This window comes from Prionailurus bengalensis, chromosome D2 (assembly GCF_016509475.1).
Source record: "Prionailurus bengalensis isolate Pbe53 chromosome D2, Fcat_Pben_1.1_paternal_pri, whole genome shotgun sequence".
In the NCBI taxonomy this organism is placed as follows: Eukaryota; Metazoa; Chordata; class Mammalia; order Carnivora; family Felidae; genus Prionailurus; species Prionailurus bengalensis.
In genome coordinates, this window is record NC_057351.1 from 71,912,376 (window position 1) to 71,933,383 (window position 21,008).

A 21,008-nucleotide genomic window follows, 5' to 3' on the forward strand; every position below is an offset into this window, starting at 1 on the left:
CAATGCAAGGAGATGGAGAGAAAATGCCAGCTCTCTGGGGTCTCTTTTTATAAGGACACTAATTCTGTTGGTTCAGAATTCCTCCCTTATGACCTCATTTAACCTCAGTTACAACCCAAAGTCCCTATTTTCAAATATAATCACTTTCAGGTTTAGGGTTTCAACATATGAATTTTGGAGGAATACAATTCATCCGTTATATTCTGCCTGTGGCCTCCCACAATCATGTCCTTTTTGCATGCGAAATACATCCACTCCATCCCAAAAATCTCAAAAGCCTTAACTCATTCCTACATCAGCTCTAAAGTTTTAAAGTCTGAAGCCTCATGTAAATACCATCTATATCAGATATGGATGAGATTTAGGATACAATTCATCCTGAGGCAATATTTTCTCTACCTGTGAACCAGTAAAACCAGACAATTTATATGATTCCAAAATACCATGGTTGGGTTGGCATTCTCAATTCTTAAGGGAGATATCTGAAGAAGAAAGGGGGAACTGGTCCCAAGCAAGTCTAAAACCTAGCAAGGCAAATTCCACCAAATGTTAAAGATTTGAGAATAATCCTCTTTGGTTCAGTGCCCTTCGTCCAGATACACTGGGGTGGCAGTGTCACCACGCAGCTCTACGGAGTGGCCCCGCCTTCTTAGCACTGTGGGGTGGCTCTGCCCCTGCAGCACTGTGCTGCAGCTTTATCCCCCTTTATCCCTAGATGGTGGCATCTTGGTCCCCACAGAGGTCCCACCCTTGAAAATTAAGGAACAACCAACCAGTCTTGCCCTGATGATCTCTTACTTAACTTTAGGATCACTCCCTTTTCTTAAAGGGTAAAGCACATTCCCAACTGAATAAATATCTCCATGGTCCCAATCTGTAGAATCCAAGAAGCCTGACACCCTTCTTTCATTCCCTTTTGTTTTCTCTGCCCCCTTTAGTTCACACTCACAGTGTCTCTGCTGGTAAAATCTCATCTCTATTCCTGGTTCTGCTGAGATGGCTGATTAAGCCCCTGAATCATACCCATGATCTCTTTTTTATAAATGGTTGCTCAGCTACACCCTTTAATGTTATCTTCAGAACATGATTTTTCAGATTTTGCAATAGGGTTTAAGCTGAGAATTTTCCAAACCTCCAAGTTCTTGTTCCTTTTTTTCTAGACAGTTCCTTCTCCAACTCATCTCTCTTCTTGCATTTAGCTATAAGCCATGAGGAGATCCAAAGCTCTGTCTTCAATACTCTGCTTAGAAGTATTCTCTGCTAATATCCAGTTTTATAGCTTGTAAATTCTACCTTCCACAAAACACTGGAACACAATTCAGCTAAGTTCTTTGCCATTTTATAACAAGATGGCCTTTCCTCCAGTTCCTATTAACATGTTGCTTATTTCTATCTGAGACTTTACCAGAATGGTCTTTAACATCTGTATGTATGTATATCAACATTCTGTTTGTGATCATTTATGCATTCTCTAAGAAGAGAGACCTTCTCTCTAGCTGTACTTGATTCTTTCTGAGCTCTCTCCAGAATCGCTTTTAGCATCATCCATTTCTTCCAACAGTCTCTTCATAGAAATCAAGGCTTTTTCTCACATGCTCCTCAGATTTCCCCCAGCCTCTACCCATTACTCAGTTCCAGGGCTGCTTCCACATTTATAGACGTTTGTTACAAGCAGCACCCACTTCCTGGTACCCAAATCTGCCTCTGCTCATGCTGCCATACAAAATAGTACACAGACTAGTGACTTAAACCATAGAAATTTATTATCTCACAGTCCGGGGGGCTGAGGAGTCCAAGATCAGGGTGCTGCAGTGGTTGGTTTCTGATGTAGGCTTCCTCTTGGCTTACCAATGGCCACTTTCTCACTGTGTGCTCACATGGCCTTTCTTCAGTGTGTGCACAATGGAAGAAGAGGGAGAGGAAGGCTGGGAGGGGGGGTGAAAAGGAGGAAGAGAGAGAGGGGGAGAGAGAAAGATAAAAGAAAAGGAAAAGAAAAGAGAAGAGAAGAACAAAAAAAGGAAAGAGCAAGCTCTCTGGGTATCTTCTTATAAGAACACTAATCCTGGGGCACCTGGGTGGCTCAGTTGGTTGACCATTCAACTCAATTTCTGCTCAGGTCATGATCTCACAGTTCGTTGGTTCAAGCCCTGCATGGGGGCTCTGGGCTGACAGCATGGAACATGCTTGGGATTTCTCTCTCCCTTTCTTTCTCTGCCCCTCCCTGGCTTGCTCTCCCTCTTTCTTTAAAAACATAAAATAAATAAATAAATAAATAAGCATCATTTTTTTTTAATTTAAAGAAAATTGAAAACAAAATACTGTTGAATCAGGACCCTACCCTAATGACCTCATTTAACCTGATTACCTCCTAAATTACTTATCTCTAAAATATAGTCACATTGGATGTTGGACTTCAGCATAGGAATTTTGGGAGAACACAATTTATTTTCATAGCAGGAAGTATAAAATCCATTTAGTCCTGATATTGTCTATACCATTTTGTGTTAGATTTCTGTCTCTTGCCTTTGAAATCATCTTAGCTGACAATGCATCCTAAGGTATAATTAACTCTTGCTTAACAATCCTCAGAAAATTTGTAACAATTTATTGCAATGAACACATTGTTTTTCCACCTTTACCCACTAGACCTTGTTGATTTTTCATCTTTGCCAATCTAATAACTAAAACAAATAATTTTTTAAATATGGGGTTTTTATTGCACTCTAAGTTAGCAATTTACTTTGTTAATATTTTAGTTGATAAGAAAAAAACATCTTTCAAGTGTTAGGAAGGTATTTTTAAAACCCTTGAAAGATATTTTCTGGAATAGCAGTTATTAGGAGGTAAATTACTTTTTAAAATAATATGTTTCTATATTTCAAAACAATTCCCTAGTTTGTAGCATTTTTCAGTGGAATAAAAGATTAATATGCCCAAACCATCTTTTAAAATATGTATTTAAGACTTGAATTTTATGATCAATTAACCTCAAATTGCTATAAAATAGTGACAATATTATCTCTTTTTGCATTTGGCCAACTAGATTACCACCAGAGGATATTTCTTTGTCACTAGAAACCTGCTTTACAATATAACCTTATACCACACTGTGTTACATTTATTGAATTCTTTTTAATTTTCACTAAATGAGAATACCTAATGAGTTCCATGGTTTTTCATATTAAGAATCCTTTCCATAATGACCATTTTATGAAGGTTAAAATCAAATTATTGAAATATTTCTCCCCAAGTTCCTACGCTTCTCTTTTTTATTCCTGTAGCTCATGTACTTGCCTTTTTATATTTCTTTTCATTTCTGTTTTTTTTTTTTCTATTTCCATTAGGAGGATTTTACTAAAGGGTGTTGAACCTTTCAGATCTTCTGGCATTATTATACAGCAGACTTTATTAAGAAATGAATGCCCAATTATTCCTGTGTGCCCCCCCCCCCCAACCCATATCTATACTAAGGAGCAATGTGAGCTATTGTATAATGTGAAAGAAAGCAGTGAAACTAGTTTTTCTGTGGCCAAAGTGCCACATAGTAGATTAAGGGATGCTAATACTTGATGTTACCCATTAAGACCTTTGAGTTAAAAGATATATTAGGGAAAAGCTAATTAGACCAGATAAACCCAGAAATCTTAGTCACTTGATTTAATAAAAGTCTATTTCTCACTCACTGAGCATCCATTGGGCATAAGGAAACCAGTGGAAAGAACAGGGCGGTGTGCAGGGCACTGCTCTATCAAGTAATGAAGATTGATGGAAATTTTGTCATTTTAAAGGTTTCCAGGATTGTCAGTATGGACTAGGGTTTTCTGATAGTCACAAAAGAATGAGTTTTCAACAATGCGGGGTAAATCTGTCAAGAATCTTTGTTTTTATGGTCCCTTAAAAAAGGGACTATAACTTTTATTTGCAGTTTGGTTTATTAGAAATAAAAAAAAATATTTGTAAATATTTCCTTGCTATAGGGATTAAAATGCCAAATAGGACATCTAATATCAGAAACAATTACAGATTTTTCAATCTATTGAAGAATGAATTTCATCCATTTAACAAAAACTTAATGACAACTACTATAGGCCAGGAACTGAGGTATATTTCACTAGGTTTCTAATATTTATTGGAGATTATTAAAATTTTGTTAAAACTTTATTGTTTTGCCTATTTGTTGACATCATCTTGGTTTTATTATTTTTTTCATGTTTATTTTCGAGAGAGAGAGAGACACACAGAGTGTGAGTGGGATGGGGGTGGGAGTGGGGGTGTGCAAAGAGAGACAGAGACTCAGAATCCTAAGCAGTTTCCAGGCTCTGACCTGTCAGTACAGAGCCTGAGGCGGGGCTCGAACTCAGAGGCTGAGCTGTGAGATTAGGATCTGATCCAAAGTTGGAGGCTTAACTGACTGAGCCACCCAGACGCCCCTTGGCACAGGGATTCTGAAGTTGAATGTGTTTTTACATTTTAGCTGAAAAGAAATGGTGAATCAAAAGAAGTTGGGAGAAAGGGAGAACTTGCAATTTAAGACTTTTGTAACTTAGGCAACTTATTTAGAGTCTCTATGACTTAGCTCTCTTATCTTTAAATAAGTTCATAACAGTATACGTGGTATATCATGTGTGATTGTGGTAATTAAAGAATCCATGTAAAACATATAACCGTACTTGGTACATATTACTCAATGGATGTTTGTGTCTTTTATTATTATGAATTTTATTCATGAGTTCAGATTGGGCACAGTATATTGGAGGTGATATATCTCATGTTAAAGGACTCAAATTCAGATAAATGGATTCTTAGTCTTTACTTTTTCCTACCACATTTTAACAGTTACAGTGTTAATCTGGGATGGAACAATGGCAATAATTCAGACTAGAACAGGGTTTCATGGCATTATTGGAATATTAAGATGGGAAAATCTTTGTTATGGGGGAGGGGGGGCGACTTGTGTTTTGTAAGGCATTTACCAGCATCCCACTAGATGTCCACCAAATGGTGAAACCAAAATGTCTCCAGACACTACCAAATATCTTCTGGAGTACAAAACTTTTCTGACTGAGAACTAGTGAACTAGAAGGAATCCTGTAGGCTTCTTCAAATATATAAAGAAGTTTTAACATATAACCCAGAAGGCAGAAGCAGCATTGATTGATAAAAGTTAGAAAGAGCTTAATAGAAGAACATTTTTCTAGTTTGAGCTAGCTAAAAATAGGATGCTTGTGAGTCAGCAGCTTCTCAGCTTTGATGAGTGATTAGGGGCTGGATTACAGAGTTTGCTGGGAATTTCTTTCCTGGGAGGGCATCTGAAATAAATCTGTTAGTTCACCTTTAGTGACAAGATGCTTTCATTTGGGCAGGTCTAATGATAAAGGTTTGGAAATCATTCCAATTAAGGTTATAGCTGAGGCCATGAGGATAACTGAGCTTGCGCTTTCTGAGAGCAAGAGAAGGCAACAACAGCATGATGTAAACTGGCTTTTAGGGAATGTCCATAATTTAAAAGAGGAAACCTGGAATGCAGCCAACTTTCACTGACCCTGTACTATGTCAGGAAGGATGAAGGGAAACCAATAAGATAATTTCTTCAAAAAAATTAATAAAATTGATAACCCCCAGCAAGATTTATCAAAAAGAAAAAAGACCCAAATAAACAAACTCACAAATGAGACAGGAGAAATAACAAACAACACCACAGAAATACAAACAATTATGAGAGAATATTGTGAAAAATTATATGCCAAAAAATTGGACAACCCGGAGAAAAAGAATAAATTCCTAGAAACATATAAACTACCAAAATTGAAACAGGAAGAAATAGAAAACTTGAACAGACCAATAACCAGCAAAAAAAAAAAAAAATTGAATTAAATCTCTTTCAACAAACGTAAGTCAAGGCCAGATGGCTTCACAGGCAAATTTTACCAAACATTTAAAGAAGAGCTCATATGTATTCTTCTCAAACTAGTCCAAAAAATAGAAAAGAAAGGAAAACTTCCAAATTCATTCTATGAAGCCAACATTATCTTGATATAAAACCAGACAAAGATTCCATTAAAAAATAAAATTACAGGCTAATATCCCCGATGAAATGGATGCAGAAATTCTCAATAAAATGCTACCAAACCGAATCCAACAGTGTATTAAAAGAATCATTCACCACCATCAAGCAGGATTTATTCCTGGGCTGCAAGGGTGGTTCGATATTTGCAAATCAATCAGTGTGATACAACGCATTGATAAAAGAAAGGATAAGAACCCTGTATGATCCTTTCAATATGCAGACAAAGCATTTCACAAAATACAGCATCCATTCTTGATGAAATCCTTCAACAAAGTAGGGCTAAAGGGAACACACCTCAACATAATAAAGGCCACATATAAAAAGCCCACAGCTAATATCATCCTCAAGAAGGAAATAGTGAGAGTTCTTCCATGAAGGTCAGGAACAAGACAAAGATGTCGACTCTCGCCATTTTTATCCAACATAGTACTGTAAGTCCTAGCCACAGCAGTCAGACAACAAAAAGAAATAAAAAGCATCCTAATCAACAAGGAAGAATTAAAACTTTCACTATTTGCAGATGACATGATACTGTATGTAGAAAAACTGAAGGTCCCCACCAAAAAATTGCTAGAACTGATAAATTCAGTGAAATTGCAGGATACAAAATCAACATGCAGAAATCTGTTGTATTTCTATATACCAGTAATAAAGCAGCAGAAAGAGAAATGAAGGAATCAATCCTATTTACAATCGCATCAAAAACCATAGGATATCTAGGAATAAACCTAATTAAAGAGGTAATAAACCTATACTCTGAAAACTATAAAACACTGATGAAAGAAATTTAAGATGACACAAAGAAATTGAAAACATTCCATGCTCATGGATTAGAAGAACAAATATTGTTAAAATGGCTATATTACCCAAAGCAATCTATATATTTAATGCAATCCCTATCAAAATACCAACAGCATTTTTTGCAAAGTTAGAACAACAATCCTGAAATTTGTGTGGAAGCACAAAAGACCCCGAATAGCCAAAGCAACCTTGAAAAGGGAAAGCAAATTGTGTAGGCATCACAATTCTGGAATTCAAGTTATATTACAACGCTCTAGTTTGATCAAGATAGTACGGTATTGCGACAAAAACAGACACATAGATCAATGGAACAGAATAGAAAATCCAAAAATCAACTTGCAACTTTATGGTCAATTAATCTTTGACAAAGGAGGAAAGAATATCTGAGGGAAAAAAAAAGAGTCTCTTCAACAAATAGTGTTGGGAAAAGTGGACAGCAACAGGCAGAAAAATGAACCACTTTCACACACAAACACAAATATAAATTTGAAATGGATGAAAGATCTAAATGTGAGACAGGAAACCATAAAAGTTCTAGAGGATGACACAGCAGTAACCTCTTTGACATTGGCTATAGCAATTTCTTATTAGATATGTCTCCTTAGGAAAGGGAAACAAAGGCAAAAATAAACTGTTGGGACTTTATCAAAATAAGAAGCTTCTGTGCAGTGAAGGAAACAATCAATAAAACTAAAAGGCAACCTATGGAATGGGAAAAGATATTTGCAAATGACATATCTGGAAAAGAGTATCTAAAATATATAAAGATCTGATAGAATTCAATATCCAAAAAACACATCTAATTAAAAATGGGAAGACATGAATAGGCATTCTAAAGAAGATATACACATGGCCAACAGACACATGAAAAGATGCTTAACATGATCATCATCAGGGAAATACAAATCAAAACTACAACAAAATACCCCCTCATACCAGTCAGGATAGTTAAAATTAACAACATAAGAAATAATAGATGTTGGTGAGGATGTGGAGAAAGGGGAATCCTCTTACGCTGTTGATGGGAATGCAAACTGGAAGTTGAAAATAGAACTTCCCTGTGATCCAGCAATTGCATTACTAGGTATTTGCCCAAAGAATACAAAAATACTAATTTGAAGACATGTATGCACCCCAATATTTGTAGCAGCATTATTTACAATAGCCAAATTATGGAAGGAGCCCGAATTTCCATTGAGTAGATGAATGGATAAATAAGATGTTGTGTAAGTATATATATGGAGCGAGAGAGTATTATGCTAAGGAAATAACTCAGAGAAAGACAAATACCATATGATTTCTCTCATGTGGAATTTAAGAAACAAAACAAATAATGATAGGGGAAAAAAGAGACAGGCAAACCAAGAAACAGACTTTACTATGGAGAACAAACTGAGCGTTACCAGAGGGGAGGGGGGTGGGGGTGGGTGGGTTAAATAGGTGATGGGTATGAAGGAGGGCACTTGTGATGAGCACCGGCTGTTGTATGTAAGTACTGAATCAATAAATTGTACACCTGAAACTAATATTACACTGTATGTTAAGGAACTGGAATTTAAATAAAAACTTTAAAACAGAAAATAAAGTATTAAGAACAAGTTTTAAAGAAAGGGTGGCTAGTGTTGTCAATTGAGAAGTGAAAGTCAGTTAATAGAGAAAAGACCAGTTTATTTATTTCATTTTTAGAAAGCCACCTTGAGGAAATTATTCTTTAGAATGTTGACTATTTTATAAACATTAATCATTATTAATAGTAACAACTTTATTAGTATATAAGGCAGATGTCAGATTACAAGGAGTTAAATAAGACTAGGTTATGAGGAAATTGACATAGAGGTGGCTACCTTGATCACATAATAAACTAGAGGAAATGACAGGGTCAATAAAATAGGGTAGTTGTTTTGTTTTGTTTTGTTTTCAGGAGATATGGGACTTGCGCACTTGTGGAAATTAAAATTAAGATGAAACAGAGGGTATAAATATTAGGAACAAGATAATTACTAAGACCAAAAGGCACTTCAGTGGTTAAAAAGGTTAGGATCACAGGCTTTTTTCTCTTTTTCTTTTTTTATCCACTTTATTTGATACTGGATAACAGATTAGAGAGTGGAAATGGAAATACAACTCTTATGAGATTGTGTACAAGATCAGAGTTCCTTAACAGATGGGGAGGAGAGAGTCTGAGGCGTACATAGGTGGATTTGAATTTTGACTCTACCACTTATTTCCTTTGGGACTATAAGTAATTTATTTTGAACTTTCTGAGCATTGGGGTTTTCTTTTTAAAAATAGGAATCATATATTCCATCCAGAAGTGTTCTTATAAAACTAAATCCAAGCATCAATGTGATGTATTTAGCACAGTATCAGAAATGTGTTCAGCACTCAAAGGATAGGTGCTAGAATTGCCTTTGTTATCATCCTTGAAGAATATTCTAAGATCTTCTCTTCAAGTGAAACAGGGAGAAAAAAATATATTATGGAATTAACAAAAGTAGAAAATGTTAAGATTTACACAGCTTATGAGTGAATCAGTTGAAGAATACAAGGATTATCAATTAAGGATGAAGATAAGGTTTTTTGTAGTGACCTGTAACCAGTGAATTTGTAGTGGTCCAGGTGTACTCATCTCTGGGTGTTTTCACAGCATAATGTTCGATCACAGAGCAAAGGGAGAGAAAACAGTGCTACATGGTTGGAACCGATTAATCAGACTCACATAATTCTGTTATTTTGAGATTTGCCAGTCTCAAACCACTGTTAACAAAGTATCCCACATTTTCATAGCTTATGGCTGTATTGTACCTAACATGTATAAGCCATACGTATAAACACCGTGACTGAATTATTTCTTAGTGTAAACATTAGCATGGGCCAGAGTTTCTCAAGTTCAGCACTACTGACAACTTGGACTGGATAACTCCTTGCTGTTGGAGACAGTTCTGTGCATTGCAGGGTGTTTAGCAGTATTCAAATTCAAATCTCTGCTTGTCTGATGCCAAGTTGTACCCCTATCAATGTTGTGATTATCACATGTCTCCGGACATTGCCAGATTGCCCTAGGGGTAAACAGGGAGCAAAATTGTCTTCAATTGAAAACCACTGGAATATGCTCATATCTAAAATAGTTGCTAATACAGATACAGTGAATGAACCTGTTTGAAATGTAAATTTATAAAGTTGCCAGCTTTTATGACTCAATAGCAATTTTAAATTGATTTCTGTTGCTTCATAAGACTAACAGTTATAAATTTATACTCCTTCTGTCAGAAAAAATCTTAAAGATTGACTACATTGTATAACAAGGAATATAAATAATTACTGTATGCTTTGATTTTACTGGAGAGCATTTTAAACGTTGCTAATTTATCCACTTTTGCTTTATTTACCAACGTGGAGTGGTTAGTTCTATTTACTTTTAAATTCTCTGTGTATTCTTTTGTATTTCATTACTCTAATGTTTTAAGCAAAGTTATTTGTATTTTATTTTCCAGTTGTTTTTTATCCTTATTGCTGGTGGCTGCAGTGGTATGGAAGATCAAACAAACATGTTGGGCTTCTCGACGGAGAGAGGTACCAGTAATGTTACCTTATCTTTGGTTTAAAGATTTGAGTAAATGTGAATCACTGTGACTTAATTAGTATATGCCTCTTAAATACAGAGTTTCAAATCAGCTTTACTTATTAAGATTGAACAAATCAATCTACAATTTTTAAGCTTTACAGCAAACTTTACCACTCTCATTTTAAGTCAGTCTCTGTAGAAATAAACAGTTATTGTAAATAGTGTTAGAATTCATATTGAATATATATATATATATTTATATATATATATATATATATATATATATAAATACTATTGATTAAGCAACTTGCAGTTTCTTTAAGTAGTCATAAAAACTGTTTACTTTTAGAAGGATCTCTGGTGCATTTTAAAAGAAAATTCTCAGTGATAAATATTTTTGGTTTTTATCTCCTATATATTTTTTTAAGGAATCAAATCTTTACTATTTCATGATTATCTCATAATTCTAGTATGTTTGAAGTGTACCTCAATTTGATACTTTCTGTGTCAGAATTAATCATATGTGTTCCCTGTAATCCTACAATCAATAAAAACAGTAATGCTCTTGCAGAACAACTAATGATACAAATATATTAGACAGTTTTTATATCTTTGTGTATATTAGTTGAAAGAAACAAAGAAATATAGTAATCTGAGGAGCATAAATGTGAAATAGGTTTATTGTTTTACACTTATATAATGAAAAAGCAAGTTTCTTTTTCTATTAGTGTTATAGTCTATTAGTATTAATATGGGTATGCTGTTGTTAGTTTTATTAGTGCTGTACTTGTTGCATTTGTCAGTATATTTTTATATGTATAATTTTGTGCAATAATATAATACCGTGGTATAATTGCTTACCATCTTTTCCCCACATACAAAATAATATATGTGAAGATTTGAAGCTAATCCAGAATATTCTAAGTTATATAATTAGTCAATGCCATGAATTCTTCTTAATTATTCCTTAGTTTTCAAACATCCATTAAAATTCAGAACCTAACTATAATATGTTTGCAAACTTGATAACCCTCTTCCCAGAAATAAATTCTACATCTGTTCATTTCTGTCTCTCTGATTTTCTGTAAATGGTCAAGGCAACATCAATGAGAACATACTTGGCATGACCCTATGATAAAAGTAATCCAGTTGAAAAGGATCTTTTTTTTTAATTTTATTTTTCTTTATTTTTAATTTTTTAATGTGAAATTTATTGTCAAATTGGTTTCCATACAACACCCAGTGCTCATCCCAACAGGTGTCCTCCTCAATACCCATCACCCACCCTCCCCTCCTTCCCACCCCCCCATCAACCCTCAGTCAATATCTTTCAGAATATATATTACACATGGAAAGAACAAGGGAGAAATAGGAAGATTAGAGATCACTGGGCCAGTTCTCATCTGTCCTTCTTAATATTATCCTGTCCTCTTGATATTCCCTCAATATAATACCCCTTATTCTAGAACTCATCTGGGTAGTGAGTCTTATAATAATAATTTAATTGCTGCCTCTACCAAGATACAAGATTCATCTTGTTGAGATGTCATGTGATGTTTACAATATCATATGTTGAAAGTATTGAGGTGTTTTCTCAAATTTAATTCTTATTAGATCCTTTAGAGAATTCTAAATGTCATAGAAACCATTTACATGTTGATGCACAAAGATATCATTTTGATGACTAACAGATCTGTTATTAGATAATAATTTTATATTATTAGAAGGTTGTCATTTTGGTCTTAGAGGCCCAAAGACTTTTAACTGCACTAGTTGTAACTACTATTCTAACCCCATTTATAGACTTTATTTGGATGAAGTTAAAAATGTATTTTTATTTGATCCTCTCTTTATTCAGTTTTAACTATTAAGTTAATTCTAATCGTCTCAAAAGGGAAAAACCCCAGTATGTTTCCTGTATGTGGATATGTCACTTTCTCTGAAACATTAAGATATCAACTGTTGTAAGCCTCAGAGGACTATGATTAATTAGTGCAATGACAATTTATTTGTAACAGTAAATGAAAATTATTTGAAGGAGTCTTTCTTCTGAATATTTCTGTGATATTGTTAGAGGAATTATACACTACTTGCCTTTCAAAATATTAGTAGTGGTTTAAAATGAAAATATCTTGGGGCACCTGGGTGGCTCAGTCAGTTGAGCATCCAACTTCGGCTCAGGTCATGATCTCATGGTTCGTGGGTTCAAGCCCCTTGTTGGGCTTTGCACTGACAGTTAAGAGCCTTCTTTGGATTCTAGGTCTCCCTCTCAATATGCCCCTCCCCTGGTCATGCTGTCTCCCCAAAATAAATGAACATTAAAAAAAATAAATAAATAAAAATAAAACAAAATATCGTTGGATTATTTTAATATAGTTTAATTCAACCTGACATGTTGCTTTAATGTTTTTGGCATTATAAATGTCATGCTTTAATGTTTTTGGCAAAAAACACATCTATACTGTTTTTGTGGTATAATTTCAATAACAGAAACTTATTATTAATGTAATACTTTTTGAATAACACTCCTGGCAATTCAGGGACTCTAAAAAACACAAAAACACAACTACAAAGGACTTCATTTTAATTTATCTTTTCATTTAACAACTTCACATTCATTTCTATGATAACCTTATTAAGGATATGAACATTTTTATGTGGGTGGGTGCCATGTTAATGAAGAGAAACAATAAGTGGATATTGATCCGTGTCAATGTTATAATACAGTAGAAGGATGAGTTCGGTTTTTTATAGCTTATGCTTATTACAGAGGTATTGAAACATTTAGTTTCAATGGTACATTCAGTTTTAGATAAATATTCATTACATTATATAAATATTTATTAGGAACAAGTATATGTTAAATGGAGTCTCTTGAAATGTTGCTATGCTTAATAATCTTCATTTTTAAAGTGAAATTTGAGTAATAGGTATCATAAGGCAGAAACCTGTCAAAACATTATAATTACTCCTTGCATTGGAGATATTTAATCTTGGGGTGCCTGGGTGGCTCTGTCAGTTAAGCTTCCGACTTCAGCTCAGGTCATGATCTCGTAGTCTGTGAGTTCAAGCCCCGCGTCGGGCTCTGTGCTGACAGCTCAGAGCCTGGAGCCTGTTTCAGATTCTGTGTCTCCCTCTCCCTCTGATGCTCCCCCGTTCATGCTCTGTCTCTCTCCGTCTCAAAAATAAATAAACGTTAAAAAAATGTTAAAAAAAAGAGAAGATATTTAATCTTATATTTGATTAACATGAGTGAAAATATCTTGCATATCTTAATATTCGCAATAATTTTTTTCAGTTGGAAACATTTTTTCCAACGTATTGTGAGTAGCTTAATTATAGTTTGCCTCAGTTAAAGTCTAACTGTAAAATCCATAGAATAATAGATCCCATAGGCAAATGTAAAGTTAATTCTAATCAACTTCACATTACAGGTAGGTCTGTGTATTTGAGTGATATTTCCTGTATCAGCAACTTTTCCTTCTTTTTTAAAAAAACTTTCCTTCTTTAATTCTCTTAAACTTATAGCTCTTTAAAAGTTTTAAAGATATATTGATATGGAGCTTTACCACATTATTTCCTTATCTTTCATAGTCAAATATGCTCTTCTAATGCTTAAAAATCAATAAAAAACGTTGCCTAGGATAAGACATTGTCCACTGAGTGACTGACCTTGTGTTCATGATGTACTACTTTCTTTCACATTTCCTCATACTGCATAAAACCTAGATTTGAATTTAGCATTATAAACCTGAAATTTGAGTTAAAAATAAACTAAAACCCAGAAGTGGGATTCTAGTACCTCTGAGTAACAAACTGCTTTTCTAGAGGTAAATGCATTGTCTTTCCTTCAATATCTAATTGTTTTGGGGCACAAAAATAGAAGAAATAATAATATCATTAAGTTATACTTAACTGAGTTTACGTGGAGAGTAATGAGAAAATGTTAATTTGGGTGGGGAAATTAAAATTAATTGATTAGGTTATATATGTTACTTCTTACAGAATTTGTTAGTACTTTAAGAATCTGTATTTTATATAATGTTAGACATTTTAATATCTAGATAAAGATTCCATAAAACATATTCTTTTATCAAAAAAGCAAGGTTTTTTTTTAAACATAAATCATGCACTCAAATAAATGTCTTTCTTTTCATTTAATGGCCTTGGCGTTAACTTATTTTTTCTCATCATTTTCTCTTTTTGAATTTCAAAGTATAATGATTCCTGTGTTTTAATTTTTTCTACTTGATCATACAAGACTAGAAATTACATATGTTCATCATGCCTATTTATATTGTCGTAGTTTAAAAATTAGCCTAAGTCTGCATAAAAATAACTTGAGTTGAGAAGTCAGATATGTATGGGAGCCTATGACTTGAAAGTTAACTGATTCATGCCCTGTATACCTGTTGCCAAAAGTCTTATTGTAGATATAGTGCTTTCATTTTCTTCAGTTCAGCAAAGATGTATTAATCTCTTGCAATATTCCAGACAGATTGATAAATACTGCTGATATAAAGAAAAGGTCATAGACCCTATTTTTTAGGGAATTCATAGTTTTCAAATTTTCAGTAAGATACTCACACATATATGTACACAATCTCACAATTTCAGAGGAACACTTCACTTTGTTGTGGTGCCATCCATCGGGGGAGATATGGTTTATTAAACAGTTTTCTGGAAGTGGTATTAGTAATGGAACTAAGTGTAAACTGTTGCAGAACTGTACATAGAATTAATTTCTAAAAAAAAAGATAAAAAATTTTAGCATTGTACAATACATTTATTAATGCAATACAAAAATTGCCTAAAATTATCATTTTTGTTATATGTTATTATCTCTAATTTAGACTCAGTTATTTATGCAGATTAAGAAATGGCCAAGAATATTGAATTTCTGTCAATAAATTTTAATCTAATTCATCATAAAATCTTATACATCTAATATACATACTTGTATCTGTTTATATATGTCTCCAATGTATATGTATAGGTATGTGATTTTATACTGAAAAAAATTCATTGTTCTTCTAAAATTCAAATTTAACTGAACATTCTATGTTTTTATTTGCTCAATCTGGCAACCCTGTTTCCAGTATAAACAAACACTCACCCTGGAGCTGAGGGGTGGTTTTTTTTTTTTTTTGAGGGGTGGGTTTAATGTCACAAAATTCACATGCACTGAGAGAGAGAGAGAGAAAGAAATAATTCTCCAAAGTTAAATGTTGATTTATTTTCAAAACAAGTGGGGGTTTTACTGGGCAAACAAAAATACATAATTTTTATTTTGGGTATTACCTTTCAAAATTCAAGGAAAAACTCTTGACTTGTTAAGATCTATTTGTTAGATCTATTTGTTAAATAGATTTATAGAAATATATTCTAAAAATATAAGCCTGCCTACTTTTTCAAATTATATTCATACAAAAATATTTATAGAGGGTTTTTTGTATATCAACAATTTCATGTCATTCAAAAAGCTTCTTGAAATAATTCTATTTTCTAATAATGGGATATTATGTAACTGAAAACTAAGAAGGAGGTAGATAGGTATGTGTTTAAAATCAAACCTCATTCCTTCATTCAACAAATATTTATTGAATCAACAACTCTTGTTCCAAACACATTTTTAGAGGAATATAGCAGTAAACAAACAAGAACTGTCACAGTTCTTGAAAAGCTACAGATTTTAAGAATATGCTATTCACTAGGAAATGCTAATATAGTTTTATAATGTTCCTATTTCAAATCACACACACACAAACACACACACATGCATTGAGTTCATAGAGATTTTGAGAGAATTGCCAAGATTGTCTCCAGGTTGTGGGATTGGTATTTGGTAAAAAGAATGATTATGTTATTTCATAATTGTATGCAAACAAATATATAAATTTCAGGAAAGTAGATTTTGGAATTGGGCATTTAACAAAAATAGTATTTAATCCTCCCATTACAAGATACATGTTATTTCCCCTTTAGCTGTATAAGGAATTTGAGGGGAGTTGGGTACTATTATCAAAGCTTATAACTAGTAAATGAAAGAGCTATGATTTTTAATCAAGTCTGTCAGATTCCAAACTCAAGATCTCAGAGCCATGCAAAGAACTTTAAAGATAGCCTGAGTTTGAACAGGTTCGATTTACCATTGATAGTTATAATTGACCACTTATAATATAGCCTATGAATCTGTTTATTGTAGGAGGAATATGCTGTATTTCATCTATTATTATCTAATATGACACAATCAACCTTATTTAATGTACCAGTTGAAGGAAAAAACAGTGACAATTAAACTACCACACAGTACTCTCTCACTGCATTTATTTTGTACTTATTGAAAGGGCTCTTATAGAATTACTTAGAGATTTTATTACATATCATTCACATATATACATTGAAAGGAAAGTAGAAGCAAAATAAATTGGTGAGGTATTACTAAAACTTGTTTATAGTCATGGTTCAATTTTGTTATATAAATCACTTTTTGATTCAGGTAAAAATGTTTTGTTTCATATAGTATCATTGACTGAATAATCAAGTTTGTGTCTGTGCAGGCAATGACATATATATCATAACTGCCATCTGGCCAGTAGTGATTATATGATTTCACTGGCTGTAAGACACATGTTTCAGAGATGCTTAGATGGGAAAACAAATGTGTCTTAGAATCAAAATGCGGTAGGGTCTGCTTTATAAGGTTTTTAGTACTAACTGAGTTAATGCATGCTAAGTGCTCAGCGTACTGCCTTTTTCCTTACCAGAACTCAACAAATGTTAGCTGTTATTGATATGTAATATAAATAATGATTAATGTTACATTATGCATTAATATTAGTAACAGCAACTCCTGTATATCTTGGATTCTTCTCCTCCTCCATGTACATACACTCTAACACAGTTGTTCTCAATTCAGTAGGGCCTTTAGAAACACCTGTTGATCTTAAGAAATTACATTTATATATCCTTGAGAGCCACTCCACTGTTTCACCCTCTCCAGACCTATAAATCAGAATTCTATAAAGCTCAGCTTTATGAGTCTATTTTTAAAGTCTACAATAGATTCTAATATGCACTATTGGCATTGTAACTCTACTTTGGCTTTTACTCTTAGAGAGATGGAAAACCTTTGAAGGGTTTTCAACAGAGAAGTTAAGTGATTTGAGTTTAAAAGATATGACTTGAAACTGATAATTCTGCTGTTGTGTTGAGACTAGACTATGATAAACAACTGTGGACATAGGGAAACTAGTAAAGAGGTTACTAGCCTACCTGATGAGAGATGGTGATTGCTCAAATCAAGAGGTGGCAATGGAGGGGCGCCTGGGTGGCGCAGTCGGTTAAGCGTCCGGCTTCAGCCAGGTCACGATCTCGCGGTCCGGGAGTTCGAGCCCCGCGTCAGGCTCTGGGCTGATGGCTCGGAGCCTGGAGCCTGTTTCCGATTCTGTGTCTCCCTCTCTCTCTGCCCCTCCCCCGTTCATGCTCTGTCTCTCTCTGTCCCCAAAATAAATAAACGTTGAAAAAAAAATTTAAAAAAAAAAAAAAAAAAAAAAAAGAGGTGGCAATGGAGCAAGAAGTGATCAGATTTTGGGTATGTTTTGAAGATAACATGATTGGCTAGATGGGGAGGTGTGAGGAAGAATTAAACCAATCATGACTTCAGAAGAATATAAACCAAGCATGACTAGAAGGCTTTCCCTGAACAACTGTAAATGTAAAATTGCCATAAATTGAAATGAAGTTGATGGAAAGTAAAATTGATTTGGGGAAAGGAATGCAGTTTTTACCTGTTAAGTTTGAGACCTTTATTGTTCATCCAATTAGATAAGTCAAGGAATCAGGAGTTGGCTCTGGCATGAGGAAAAGGTGTGAGCAGGAGAGATAAATTTGGGAGTTTCAGTACACCAATGGTACTTAAAGCCATGGGACCGGTGGTAACACCAAAAAAGGAGGATTAAGCCCTCAGGTATTCAAACTTAATGTTATAGATTGAATATGTCCCCTCCCAAATTCATATGTTGAGGTCCTAAACCCCAATGTTATGGTATTTGGAAGAGAGACCTTTTGGAGGCACTTGGACTTATGTGATGTTGATACTCTCAGATAGAAATAGTGCCCACTATGAAGAAGAAAGAGAAAGCGTTCTTTCTCTATGACAATACACAAAGGATACTCATATGAGCACACAGCAAGATGGCAGTTGTCAGAAAGCCGGGAATATGGCCCTCCAACAACCACATCTGCCATCACCTCGATCTTGGGCTTCCTAGCCTCTATAACTGTAAGAAATAAATGTATCCTATTTGAGTCATTCAGTTTATGGTATTTTGTGGTAGCAGCATGAGCTAAGATACTCAAGAAATCAGAAGACAAAATCAGCAAAGAATACTGTGAAGTTGGAGAAAAACTAAGTGAATGTGAGCTCCAGGAAGCTGAGGAAACACTGCATAAGAGAGAATAGAGTTTAATTTTATTCAGGCGAAGAAGTTTGAAATAAACTATGGAGCACTTCAACTCTAATGGCTTCCTTGAATAAAATGGAGACAGTGTTGGTAAGCAATGCAGATGAGTCTGATAGCCCCACCATAAATCTGCTAGAAGTTTACCAGAAAAGTTCAGTGATAGCGAAAGTTAAGAAGATCTCTCCTGGGGTTGTAAAAAATGTAAAACACTAGTTTCAAATATTACCCCTACAATGGACACAAAATTAATTGAATCAGTTTAGGGAGCAATTTAAACCTCAGAGCATTATCAAAAACAATAGAGTAATCAGTTGAGGCTAACAGCTGGGTGTGATAACCAAAGCAGGCAGGTGGCTTCCTAGAAAGATCTCGCAAAGAGAGCCCTGATAAAAACCAGTCATCCCACATGACAGTGTATATCCCCAAAGCTGCACCCTCTGAAGAACATCATAGGCTACATTGCAGAGAAAATAGACTTCACTAAAATAGCCCACCAAGTCACTAAACAAATAGGCATATTAAAACAAAACTTATGTGGGGGAGGGAAGAGAATCACTACACAGAATTGTCACAGTTTATTACCTAAAATGTGTTTTTCAACACAAAATTATGGAACATTCAAAGAAAGGGGACTGTGGTGCATATACAGGACAAATAGCATGCAGCAGAACTTGCGAGAGGACCCAGCTGTCAGAAGTTACAGACCGAGACCTCAGAGCAGCTGTTGTAAATATGCCCAAAGAACTAAAGGAAACCATGATTAAAGAAGGACAGGAAGATAGGATAGAAATACCTCATAAAAACAGATAATATCAATAGATAGAAATTATAAAAAAGGAGAAGCTAATGGAAAATCAGAAATTGAGAAGTACAAAACCACAATAAAAAATTTACTCAAGAGGCTCAATAATAGATTTGAACTGGCAGAAGAAAGAATTCACGTGCTTGAAAATAGATCAATAGAGATTATGAAATAAGACCGGAGGAAAAAAAGAATGAAGGAAAATAAATAGCGCCTCAGAGAAATACAGAATACCAATAAGTGCAGCAAAATATGCATAATAAGAGGACCACAAGGCGAGAAGTAAGGAACAAAAAAATGTTTGAAGAAATACTGGCTGAAATTTAAAAATACTTAGAGATGGATGAAAATGAAAACACAGTACACCAAAATGTATATGATGTAGCTAAAGAGTGTTCAGTCGTAAACATATAGCTGTACATGACATTAGAAAGAAAAAAATTATCTTAAGTCAATAAGTTTTAAGTTAACCTTAAGTTTTAAGGTTTTATTGAAATTCCAGTTAGCCAACATACAGTGTAGCATTAGTTTCAGGTGTACAATATGGCTAACTCTATAGTTAAGATTATCTGTTTCTTGGTTTGCCTTTCTCTCTTTTTCCCCCAGGCTCGTTTGTTTTGTTTCTTAAACTCCACATGTGAGTGAAATCATATGATATTTGTCTTTCTCTGACTGACTTATTCCATTTAGCCTGATACACTCTTTATCCTAACCTTCCACCTTAAGAAACTGGGAAAAGAAGAACAAATTAAATGTACAGGAAGCAGAAAAGGAAGGAAATAGTAAGGTTAGAGGACAAATTAGTGAAAGAGAGAACAGGAAAACAACGGAGAAAATCAATGAAAACAAGTTGGTTCTTTGACAAGATCAATAAATTGGCAAAATAGACTGATCAAGAATAAAAGAGAGAAGATTCAAATTACCAACATCAAGGATAAAAGAAGAGATATTATTACTGACCGTTCAGAAATAAAAGGGATTCTAAGGGTACATTACGAACATCTGTATCCCAACAAACTGAAGAATTTAGAGGAAATGGAAAATCCCCAGAAGGCGTAAACTGTCACCACTGATTCAAGAAGAAATAGAAAGTCTGAATGGACATATAAAAAACAAAAATATCGCATAGAAAATTTTAGATTTCCCACTAGGTGTGTCAACAACCTCTCTGCAACATGCATATCTAGTGCCCAGTCGAGCTTTCTCATTTTGTTTGTTTGTTTCAAGTTTTTATTTAAATTCTATTTGGTTAACATATAGTTAGAGGAGTAGGATTTAGTGGTTCATCATTTACGTCAATCTTGCTTT

The 21,008-nt window shown here is 34.2% G+C and overlaps 1 protein-coding gene across 1 annotated transcript in view; it reads left to right on the top strand.

Moving 5' to 3' along the window:
- Positions 1–21,008, top strand: part of ATRNL1 (attractin like 1) — a 782,697-nt gene that overhangs the window by 356,176 nt on the left and 405,513 nt on the right. Inside the window, exon 26 of the mRNA XM_043597648.1 lies at positions 10,363–10,441. Within this exon, the coding sequence (XP_043453583.1) occupies positions 10,363–10,441 (79 nt within the window). The remainder of the gene's footprint in view (positions 1–10,362; positions 10,442–21,008) is intronic.